The sequence below is a fragment of the Sorghum bicolor genome, chromosome 1 (assembly GCF_000003195.3).
Source record: "Sorghum bicolor cultivar BTx623 chromosome 1, Sorghum_bicolor_NCBIv3, whole genome shotgun sequence".
Taxonomy (NCBI): domain Eukaryota; kingdom Viridiplantae; phylum Streptophyta; class Magnoliopsida; order Poales; family Poaceae; genus Sorghum; species Sorghum bicolor.
This window is the reverse complement of record NC_012870.2, coordinates 65,593,443-65,605,998: the sequence shown is the minus strand read 5'-3', so window position 1 is coordinate 65,605,998 and position 12,556 is coordinate 65,593,443. Positions and strand designations below refer to the sequence as shown.

The 12,556-nt window shown below is 42.9% G+C and overlaps 1 protein-coding gene across 1 annotated transcript; it reads left to right on the top strand.

Moving 5' to 3' along the window:
- On the top strand, positions 813 to 12,302 carry LOC8080810 (phosphatidylinositol 4-phosphate 5-kinase 6). The gene is made up of 17 exons (XM_021452804.1): positions 813 to 2,215; positions 3,010 to 3,174; positions 3,270 to 3,435; positions 3,528 to 3,641; positions 3,942 to 4,135; positions 4,242 to 4,324; positions 4,407 to 4,491; positions 4,689 to 4,977; positions 5,161 to 5,226; positions 8,511 to 8,800; positions 9,860 to 10,024; positions 10,131 to 10,296; positions 10,396 to 10,512; positions 10,644 to 10,837; positions 10,915 to 11,021; positions 11,101 to 11,170; positions 11,384 to 12,302. Exons 1-17 carry the CDS (start codon positions 831 to 833, stop codon positions 11,679 to 11,681), a joined length of 3,954 nt encoding a protein of 1,317 aa, XP_021308479.1. The 5' UTR covers positions 813 to 830; the 3' UTR covers positions 11,682 to 12,302.

The window sequence follows — 12,556 nt, the reverse complement described above, 5'->3', positions numbered from 1 at the left end:
CATGTTGAATTACAAGTGTTGTGTTGGGTTGGGAGTTTTTGAAGCCTAGACGTTTCATGCCTATATGGATTGCGGATTTTTTAAGCTTGTTAGCCTTCACCGATGATGCCCTAAACTATTCAAGCATCTAAAGTCATGTTTCTAAATTTTAATGAGAGTCCATTGAAGTTAGAGGATTGATGGTTTTAGGAACTTCGGGGGGCTTAGAGAGAGTTCTGAGGACGACATGTTGTTGGAAGATGATGAACAACTGGTTAGTATGCGGAGACATAAAGTCATTGAGCTTCAATTGGTTAGTATATCAATAGGCATCCCGCGTCCATTGGAGCCATATGTAGGCTGGTGCTGATGGGAGAGCTTAACCAAACTTGATGGAGAAAATGCTAAGGTATTGTATTGGCCATAGTAGAGGGCATCGACTCTGTCTTACTTTTTTAGCAAATATATTTTTCATGCTAAATTCACCTCTAGTTTTGGCGATATCATATGTTGGTGGCATCAAGACTCATTGTCTAAGCAGGTTGGCCTTTCCTCATGCCTTTTGTCGCTACTATACAGATATCGTATCGAAACGGTTAGGACATGGACGTGTGAGCTCCGAGTAGAGGATGATTCGTAGACACCGATATATGAGTAGAGATTGAGACTTATATCACTTGATAGATGTTGATGTTATTCGATTATTTTTTATATGTATATAGAGATTGATATACATACAAGCAGGATGTAGCCGTTGACGCCTTGATATAATAGGATGAAATTATTTGTAAGGATATGATATTATAGATCCGGCGAAGGTAGTATTTCCAGAATAGAAAACCTAAAAAATCATGAGGAAAATAGAAAACATGAGGGCACCTCGCTGCACGTTCCACCCTCCGTACCTCTCCTCCTCCACTCCTGACCACCCTCCAACGTTCCCTCCCTGGAAGGAAGTGGGCCGCCTCCCGATCTCCCCACACCGACAATGCTGCCGCGCCGCGCGCGGGCGCGCGGGCGCCGGCGCTGCTAGGATCCTCGCGCGACCCGGCGCCACGCCGGCGAGAACCCCGACCACCACCTGGCGGGGGCGAGGGCGACCAATGCGCGAGCGCGCCCGGCACGCGACCCGGGTGTCACCGATGCCGCCGCCCGCGGGTGGCGAGGACCCCGAGGCCGACGCGGCGCCCTCCTGCAGCGGCAGCGGCTCCGCCGACGAAGCCGACCCGCACGAGCGGGCGCTCCCCAACGGCGACATCTACACGGGCCAGTGGCGCGGCGCCGTTCCCCACGGCGCCGGCAAGTACCTCTGGGCGGACGGCTGCATGTACGAGGGCGAGTGGCGCCGGGGCAAGGCCACCGGCCGCGGCAGGTTCTCCTGGCCCTCGGGCGCCACCTACGAGGGCGAGTTCCTCGACGGCTTCATGCACGGCGCCGGCACCTACGTTGGCGCCGCGGGGGACACCTACCGCGGCGTCTGGGCTAAGAACCTCGAGCACGGCGCCGGCGAGAAGCGCTACGCCAACGGTGACCGCTACGACGGCGAGTGGCGCGCGGGGCTCCCCGACGGCTGCGGGCGCTACGCCTGGCGCGACGGCACCGAGTACGCCGGCGGCTGGCGCGCGGGGCTCATCCACGGCCGGGGCGCGCTCGTCTGGGCCAATGGCAACCGCTACGATGGCGGCTGGGAGGGCGGCCGCCCCCGCGGCCAGGGCACCTTCCGCTGGGCCGACGGCAGCCTCTACGTTGGCTTCTGGGGCCGCGAGGCTCCCAGCGGCGCCGTCCATCAGAAGGGCGTCTACTACCCGTCCCCGGCGGCGACGGGCGACTCCCCACGGGCGCGCGACCCGAGGGAGGTGTTCGCACGGGACCTGCCGGAGTGCGTGCGCTCCGGCACCGAGGCCCAATCTGCGCTCACGTCTCTGAGATCCCTCAAATGGCTGATGCGGTCGGTCAGCGGCCGCGGGAGCTCGTCGTCTGGTCGGAGCAATGGCTCGGGAGGCAGCCTCGTGCACTTCTGGGGGTCGGACGGGGAGGTCAAGTGCGAGCTTGGGGACGACTGGAGACGGCGGAGCGTCAGAGAAGGGAGGGGGCTGCCACCACCGTCGCCCGCTCTGGCTCCACACCTCCCCATCCCCAACGGCGCGCCCCTGCGGCTGTCCAAGAAGCAGGGGATGACCATTGCCAGAGGGCACAAGAACTACGAGCTAATGCTCAATCTGCAGCTCGGGATCAGGTGCATTTCTTGGCCCTGATGATTATCAAATTGATTTTTCTGTGTAACCTACTCGATGAGCTTGAAAATGCCCATTTGATATCTCACATGGTTCCCAAAATATTCTGCAATGCGACATTGATAATGAAGCCCTTAATAGTGGCTATTTGTGACAATTTATATCTACTTCTGGGAAAGCAACGAATCCCCTTCTTAACAATTTCTGCGTATTAAACCTTAAATTTTGCCCCCGTGCATTGAGAATCTGTGGACTTCCTAGAGGCTAGAGCTCACCACCTCTAGCTCTAGGAAATCCTGGATCTTGAGCTTTTAGATTAAATAAAATTATTTAAATCACTTTAATTTAGTCTGCAAACTACAGATCCAGCATAGATCTTGGAGCTAGAGCTATGCCAAATGGGCCAGTAAGGGCTTCAAACTGGAACAACAGAGCATGTTCCGGATTTTGATGAGTAAACAGATGATTGAGTGTTGTACATCAGGCTTAGCACTGCCTTAGGAATTGTTATAATTAGTTGAAAAACGACTCAGTTCTGATTATGCTTTCTGAAATAGTTCTATATCAAGAGGAAAATGACTACACCTTACCTATTTTACTTTACCAATCATGCTTTACGTATGCAATTTAATAGTTCTTGTGAATGTGCTACATATTAGATCAGCACAATAGTTTCCTAATTCTTTTAATATATATTTTCTTAGGTGAGAGGATTTGTTCTTATCTCTAGAATGTCGTATTCCTTTCTGACAACAGAAATAAATTTCTTATTTCCTGAATGTGGTTTATGGAATAGGCATGCAGTAGGAAGGCAAGGTCAAGTTTTATTAGACCTGAAATCATCAGCATTTGATCCAAAAGAGAAAGTGTGGACAAAATTCCCTCCAGAAGGCTCAAAATATACCCCTCCACATAATTCTTGTGATTTCAAATGGAAGGATTACTGCCCAAAGGTGTTCCGGTTGGTCATCGCTCCCATAATAAAGATGCATAGTACATGTTCTTAATCATTTCATGGCGTTATGCTCGTCAACGTATACATCTGTTCAATTGCAGGACACTCCGTAAGCTGTTCAAGGTTGACCCAGCTGACTATATGTTGTCCCTCTGTGGAAATGATGCTCTTCGTGAGCTCTCATCCCCTGGCAAGAGTGGAAGCTTCTTTTACTTGACGAATGATGATCGTTACATGATAAAAACAATGAAGAAAGCTGAAGTGAAGGTATATCTCTTGCTGTCTTTTTCCAAACTCTTTCTAAGCTTCTTGTATATGCAGAAGTTTTTCAGAATGCATTATTACCTATTACCACACAGATGCTTCTGAGGATGCTTCAAGCTTACTACAATCATGTCCGTGCATTTGAGGATACCTTAGTGACAAAGTTCTTTGGCCTACATTGTGTGAAATCTGGAGCACACCAGAAGAAGGTTAGAAACTATATTGTTGCATGTAGCCTCCTTGTCACTTATCCTTGCTATTATTATTTTATTTTTCCTTTTTTTTTGTAAACGGATAGCAGGAGCTATTATTCACTAAAGAGAATATAGTTTTACCAAGTTACAAAACTGATAGCAACTGGATTCATCAGGAACACTGACACCTAAACACCGAAAACACACAATTTTACATACCGATGCCTCATACTTGTCATTGTCAAACAGAACATGTTAGTATTGAAGCATCATTTATTTGGCTGATTTTATGTGTCCTTCGTACGTACTGCTCAGGTTCGTTTTGTGATAATGGGAAATTTGTTCTGCTCTGATCATACTATCCATAGGCGATTTGATCTGAAAGGATCATCTCTTGGCCGTATAACTGACAAGCCACCAGCAGAGATTGATGAGTATACAACTCTGAAAGACCTTGATCTTAACTTTATCTTTCGGTTACAGAAACATTGGTACCAAGAGTTTCAAAGGTGTGAATATCTTATGCCTGATTCTCATGTCATTATGACCTAAACAGTGGTCAGTAACCTTGTTAGTTTCACCCTTGTGCTAATGTAGATGTTAAATATCTTAAAGCAGGCAAGTGGACAAGGACTGTGAGTTCCTCGAGCAGGAGAAGATTATGGATTACAGTCTATTGGTGGGTGTACATTTTAGAGGTAAGGAAGACATATATGCATCTGCGGACTACAAATTTATTGAAAGCTAAAATCCTGACTTTGTTATGTGCATTCATTGAAGGTGCCATTGACATTGATGGTGACAAACCTGCAACACCTCGTGTTTCAAGATGGGACAGGGATCATTTTCGTTCTGATCCAAATAGGTAATGATTCTAGTAAAATCCTAGTTATAGATTCCTAATTAGTCATTTTGTGTTTGCTTCAAAAAAAAAACACTTTGCGTACCAGAACCCAAGTTGTCATTGGGTTAATTCATTCTTCAGCCTTAATGTGATAATTGGTACTCAAACTTGTTCATGCATTCTAACAGCAATTTTATTAATTTTCTTTGGCGGAGCAGATGGTCAAAAATTAAACTTGGAGCAAACATGCTGTCTAGAGCTGAACTGACAATCCGAAGGAACGATAGTGATGTTTTTGGAGAGCCAACTGGGGAGTACTGTGATGTTATCTTATACTTTGGGATTATAGACATACTTCAAGACTATGATATTGGCAAAAGGCTAGAGCATGCATACAAATCTTTCCAATACGATTCGACATCCATTTCAGCGGTTGATCCAAAACAGTATTCCAGGCGCTTCAAAGATTTCATATACAAAGCTTTCCAAGAAGATAAACTATACAGCTGAACAGTATTCCAAGCGGTTCAAAGATTTCATATACAAAGCTTTCCAAGAAGCTAAAGTAGATAGCTGAAAGGGGTTTGAGACACTGCAACTGATATCGTAAAATATGAGAGATCAAGCTGAGGACAGTGCATTGTGACATTTGATTGACAGGCTTGTACATTATCGGTTTGCTGCAAACAGGAATTCAGCAGCTTCTTAGGAAGGCGTCAGGATGATTGGGTCGCTGGAGCACCTGGTGATCTCACAGTTTCCAGGAATCCATGTAAATATAAAGCAACATGCACAGATACGGAGTTCAGTCATTCACAAAAAGTAGGAAATGTAACTTGCAGAATCAAATTATACATAGAAACATGTAACCGAATGTGCCGAGCCTTTGAGGGGTTGTTGTAAATGTTCTTTGTCTCAGGATACCATTCTTGTGTTGACTCGATACTTTTCAATAGAATTGGGAGGTAAGGGGGAGTTTTCGGATTCCCAGATTGGCACTTTCTTTTCTTCTCGTCTTTTTCTTTTAACAAAGCACGACGAGGTGCTTATTTGATTGATAGAGGCACTTCACACCTGAGAATGTTGTCAGTCCAAAATCCTAATTCGACTTCGTTAACTGTTTTTCCCTGGAATATGCCAGAGAACTACATGTCACTGCATTAAAGATTATTACCTCTAGTTGTCATCCACTGATCTTCTGAATACTTAAAAGAGAGGTGTGTTGATGGTGTTTCTGAATGTAAGAGTAAGAAGAAAGCAAGGTTCATTGTATCAGTTAATCTGATGGTGGAATATATTAATTTGAAGATGGAATATAATCTGCTTTCTTTATGTTGAGAAATCATGTCTTTGGCCTTTCCTGTACACTGCTGAGGTGGACCAGCTCAATGCAGCTCAGCTGAGGCATCAAACGCATCAGTTTCTGGTATTCCTTGAGGGTCCGCTTCTGATGATGGCCATCTGCTTCATATGTTAGTTTCTGTTTTTTTTTATTAAGGAAAATAAATATTTCGCCCACCAACATCCACAAATGAATGAGTATAGTCGTTCAATATAAACTCGCAATACTTAGACCATACTTCACCATAGGGCGATACAAAATTTAAGACACTAGACTAAAAAACTAGACTTAAGCTTCAACTCAGTTCGCCAACCAAACTTTGAGGAACTCCAGCACAAAATCTCTAACAATCAACCACTGTCCTTGAGTGATGCGTGGTACAACTTGAACGAACTTGACACCTTGATGTGTCGGTCCTGTTCACTTGAGCTTATCTATCAACCATTCAGCAGTGTTTTTCTCTTATAATAAATTAGGCAATAGTAATTTCTTACAATAATTTTTGTTTTATGTGGCAATGAGTATCCAATTATGGACTAATTAGACTTAAAAGATTTGTCTCGCAAATTATTCTCTAGTTGTGTTTTTAGTTTTTGTAAATAGTCTATGTTTAGTACTTTATGCATATGTCTAAATATTTGATATAATAGGTGTTAAAAAATAAAAGCAACCAATCAGGACCTTAAGCAAACTAACCTCAGTAATCCCTAGAGGTACCTTCACTGCACTCTACTAGCACGAGTCACATGACCAATTTGCATAAGGCCTTGTTTAGTTCTTCACTTAAAAAAAATTCACTCATCACATCGAATCTTTCGACACATGCATAGAGCACTAAATACATACAAAAAAACTAATTGTACAGTTTGGTTCTAAATCGCGAGACAAATCTTTTAAGCCTAATTAGTCCATGATTAGTCATAATTGCTACAGTAGCCAATATGTGCTAATGACGGATTAGTTAAGCTTAATAAATTCGTCTCGCAGTTTACAAGCGAGCTATTTAATTTGTTTTTTGATTAATCTACACAAATGTGTATCGGCATATCTGATGTGACACCCAAAAAATTCTTTTCTTGAACTAAACAAGCATAGAATTAAACCACCATAAACTCAATATTCAATCCTTATGATGAGACTACACAAATCAGCGAAAGTATAAATGAAAGATGTTACCAAGTTATTCTAATGAGACCCATATATGCCTAACCTAAATGTGATTTGTGAGCCAGATGTCCTATCATCTGTCGCCTAGGTTAAGAGTCCTACGATGTTTACTTCACTTTAAAATCCAAAAACTTTTTAAGATTTCTCGTCATATCAAATCTTGCGGCACATACATGAAACATTAAATATAAATAAAAAATAACTAATTGTATAGTTTGTCTTTAATTTACGAGACGGATCTTTTGAGCCTAGTTAATCCATAGTTGGACAATAATTATGAAATATAAACAAAAGTGTGTCAAAATTCAAAAACTTTTTGAATCTATACCATGCCTTAGTTTCTAACTAATAACCCATGGGCCCATTGAGCACGATCGTCACCATGGTAAGATCGATTTTTTTTTGTCTATTATTAATTAATATTTTTAAAAATAATCTACTAAGAACTATTTTTAGATGTAATATGTCAGGCCTCCCATGCTGGCAATGCTGATTCGATGTGGGAGGTCCTATAGCGTGACAAGTCGGTTTTATTGCCACTCCGATTGGCGCGGTCGAAGGGGTGCCCAGCCAAAACTCATTGCATGATTACTTTTCCTAACCATCATAATAAATTATTTATCAAGGCTAATTTGATCTCATAAAACTCAACAAATATTTTGTAGAAAAAAGAATATATTAATATCTCAGCTTTTTACATTAATCGATGTATATAACTCTTCCTTATTACACCACAACAATTCAAAACCATACAAACTCAAACACAAAGCACGCACACCAAGTTTTCAGACCTAGTTACCTCATCAAAGATAAAAATGCCACACACGTCCTCTAGCTACAGAACACCTCTTATACAAGGCCAAGTTTCATAGGTTTTGAAATATTTAATTTCAAAATAGACCATGTGTTATACTCCCTTCATTCCAAATTATAGGCATGTTTTGGCTTCTGTAGATACATAGCTTTTGCTACGCATTTAGATGCACACTTCTTATAGTTAAGTATGTGAATTTTTTGGGCTTGTTTATTAATTGAATTTAAGTGGAGAAAGAGAGCAACTAAAATTGTTTCTCGTAACAAACACTTCAAAACTACTCCCTACACATTATGAATTAATTGAACCTAATTAATTCATGTTTGAACAATAATTGTCAAATACAAATGAAAATACTACGGTAACTAAATTCAAAAAAAACTCACAAATAAAATAAGGCCTAACATCATCATCATGACATAAATATATAAATCATAATGTGTGGTTATACCATCTTGCTAACATATACAATGTCATCTTTTGCATATTTTATAAGTCTGCTACTAGAATCATGCAAAATCCAAGTCAAAAAGGCTCCTCTAGTAAGCTTTGTGGAGTGTGTGACGTGCGTAGCTGTAGGTGCGGCACGTGGTGGAGGAGACGAACCCGGGAGAGCACACAGCTCGGCGGGGCGGGCAGCGAGCGGGCGCGCGAGCTCGGCGTCGTGGCGGAGCAAAACTTCCGGGGGGCGTGGGGAGGAGAGAGAAACTTTGAAAGGATCCGGTTTTGCGGGGGGCGCGGGTCTCTGGATGGGGACAACACGTGCGGCATTGCTGCCGAGAGGAGGTGCGAGAGCGACGCTTTTGGAGGACCAAGACGACGACGAGGGGGCGCGCCGCGACGGTGAGGGTGGAGGACGCCGGCGATGGGAGGGGGCTGCCGCCGCCGTCGCCGGCGACGGGGCCCTACGCCGGCGGTAGGTCCCGCGGCCCGCGGCGGCAGGGCGAGACCATAGCCAAGGGCCACAAGAACTACGAGCTTATGCTCAACCTGCAGCTCGGCATCAGGTAGGTGCCCACCTTACCCGCCCGTGTCTCATTTCTTCGGCATCAGGTTGGTGGTTCTGGCTAATGATCCCTTTCCAAAAGCAAAAACGCTTCGTTCACAGCATTTGTCCGGTAATTGATGGCCTCGGTTGATGCAATGTGTGCTAAATTATTGGGCATTTCATCTCAAGTATGTAATGCCATTGTCATAAATCTGTTGATTTATAGCATTTGGTTGGGGATTCGTTCTTATCGTCATTGGAGACTAGATCATCGTGGTCCTATATGTAAAAGCTGCAAGATTTTTCTCCTTTTTAATGAGAACCTATGATTGCTGAACACAGCAGGAGCTGTTCTTGAACAATGCCAAGGGATGATTGATGAATGGTTTGTTTTCTCCCCTCCAGCCATGCTATGAGATTTCAAGATGATCATCTAGTCTAATGCGATGTTTTGCTACGATTGAGCTCTATAATAACGGTGGCTAATGTCCTGGAATGATGACATAGAAAGGTCTATCCCTGCTATTGCATTCAAAGATCATGGATGGTATTATGCGAACACCAGGTGCCTTTAGACTGAAATTAATCGGCAGTCATGAATGCAGACAAATATTTCTACGCTTGGCACATGATCATTGGTTGGACGCCCAAGCTTGGCAAGTCACTTTTACAATGCGAGGCATCCCTCATTTTTCTATCATATAAAGTTGAAATCATAAGAGTTTAACAGATTGGACAGGGGAATGTCTTGTCCACAGATAAGGAGACATAAGAGTTCTGCAGATTGTGTGGTATGGAGAAAGTCCAGGGACATAAGAGTTTAGAAGATTGTATGGGAACCTAATAAAGAGTTTAGCAGATTTACACAGGATCGGCTTTTCTGTATTCTAGTTTTCAACAGCATAATTTTCACTGGATAGTAATGTAGCTACCGCGTGGCAAAAACATGTTTCTGCCATAAGTAGTTTATTTATCATGTAGATATGCAATCATACTTCTGATATTAAGAATGCCATGAGCCATATGAATATATGGATATAAATATGTTTATGTCCCACTCATCTTGTCTGTATGACAGGCATGCAGTAGGAAAGCAAGGTCCAATTACACTTGATCTTAAGTCATCAGCTTTTGACCCAAAGGAGAAAGTATGGACAAGGTTCCCTCCGGAAGGCTCAAAATACACCCCTCCACACAGTTCTTGTGATTTCAAATGGAAGGATTACTGCCCGCAAGTATTCCGGTAGGTCATCACTCCCATCCATAATACATATGTACACTTTGACTATGGTGTCATGCATGCATGCTAATTGGCAGTTTAACATAATTTGTTCCGAACTGAATCGTAGGACATTGCGCAAGTTGTTCAAGGTTGATGCCGCAGACTATATGTTATCTCTTTGTGGAGACCAGGCTCTCCGGGAGCTCTCATCTCCTGGTAAGAGTGGAAGCTTCTTTTATCTCACGAGCAACGACCAGTACATGATAAAGACAATGAAGAAATCTGAAGTGAAGGTTAGTTTGTTGTCTTTGTCCAAGTACTTCCTTGATTCCATAGGTCATCAGCGGCTCTGTTGTTACTCAACTAACATTTGTTATCATAATATCATATAGATATTTCTGAAGATGCTTCGAGCTTATTATAATCATGTCAGAGCATTTGAGAACACTCTAGTCACAAAGTTTTTTGGTCTTCACTGTGTCAAATTAGCTGGAGCTAACCAAAAGAAGGTCAGAAATGAGTATATATCTATTTATCATGGTATAACTAGTTAGCTGTGATGATTAGTAGATACTCTTTTCTAGTATACATACCATGGCCGAATCCTGATTGTCTCTTTTCTGTCTGTACTATCAACCAGGTCCGTTTTGTCATAATGGGAAATCTATTCTGCTCCGATTACTCTATTCATAGGCGATTCGACCTGAAAGGTTCATCCCTTGGACGTACAACTGATAAGCCACAGACAGAGATTGATGAGTACACTACTCTGAAGGATCTTGATCTCAACTTTATATTTCGATTGCAAAAACATTGGTACCAAGAGTTCCAAAGGTGAGTGATGCTAGAGCTGATAAGAGACCATTAAAAATGTATACATATTAACGTAAAGGCTGAATCTGTTGAAGCAGACAAGTCGACAGGGACTGCGAGTTTCTGGAGCAGGAAAATATCATGGATTATAGTCTTCTGGTTGGTGTACATTTTAGGGATACTAGGGATAGGCTATTGACCGGAGGTTGGTTGAAATGAAAACTATTTTAATAAATTTTTACATGGTTATTACCTTACGAAGTGCATTACTGCATTACTTGAAGGTTCATTTGATAGTGACAGCAGCAGAGGATCGTCGCCTCACTTGTCTAGAGGAGATACGGATCCAAACAGGTAAAATGAGACTTGATATACTTAACCTATTTCACGAGTAGATCTGTTTGATATGTCCTGACAACATTTTTTGGGTCAAAAACGTGGAAGCCAACATTTTTTGCCATTCCCTTCATCTGTGCTGGCTGAGTTGGCTCTAGTTGCAAATTTTGGATGAATTAATGCTTTCTAATGTTAATGTAATAAATAACAACAGAGACTCTTTTTGGACAGGTTAGCCAAGATAAAACTTGGGTCAAACATGCCGACAAGAGCTGAACGGACAATAAGAAAGAGTGACTGTGAAGTGCAGATTATGGGAGAGCCTACCGGGGAGTTCTACGACGTCATACTATATTTTGGGATCATAGACATACTCCAAGATTACGATATCAGTAAAAAGCTTGAGCATGCGTACAAGTCTTTCCAATATGACCCAACATCCATTTCGGCAGTCGATCCGAAGCAGTACTCGAGACGCTTCAGAGATTTCGTATTCAAAGCGTTCCAAGAAGACAAGTTCGACTTGTGAAGACACATGGAAGCTTGGGTGTGGGAGCTACCGTTGCCGCTGACACAGATAACCAGTGTTTGAAATGTAGTGACATCCATGGCACTGCTCGCATCGCATCGCATCGCATTGCATTGCATTGCAGCAGAGTTTTGCTACTTCCACACCAGACTGCAGCGCACGACAGAAGCTTCAGAAGAAGTCGTCAGATTGATGAAGCCCCCTGCCTGCGGACTCTGATGAGGGATTCAGCTGGCACTCATGTATAGAGAAATAAGGCTCCAATTCGAGATGTCGGTGCATTTCAATAAGCAGGTTCAACAGTATTTTTCATAAAAACAGTCGTTTGGCAAACTGCTCTCGCGCAGCTGCATTTCTACAGCTGCTATGTCACACTGCACCGTGTGGTGTGGTGTGGCATAGCGCGGCGATGGCAAGCTATGCCTAAGAAAAAGTATACATACATGCATATAGAAATCGCTGATATTAGTGTAGAAGCTGACAACCTACAGAGAAATTTGTAATGACAGTTCAGGGATGTAAATCTTTTTACGAGGCAACAGGTCACAGTTCTTATTATCTGGTAGTGCTAGTAGCGTGCATTGAATATATTCTCTGATGGAATTGTCTTGGGTTGGATGATTTCAAGTTTTCAACCCACAACATGCATTCTTTCGGCTACTTTCTCAGATCAGTTCAAATGTAAATCCATCCATATTTTCAACTACCAGCTCCAACTACACTCCAGTCCACGAGTCAAACGTTCGGTGTGGCGGGGCAGCAGTGAGGGATTGCGCAGGCGGAGGGGCAGTATGGGACAGGGTGGAGATTGAAACGAACATTTCGTACACTCTTTTGTTCTAAAATTTCTATTAGTTAATAACTGGACACATTCA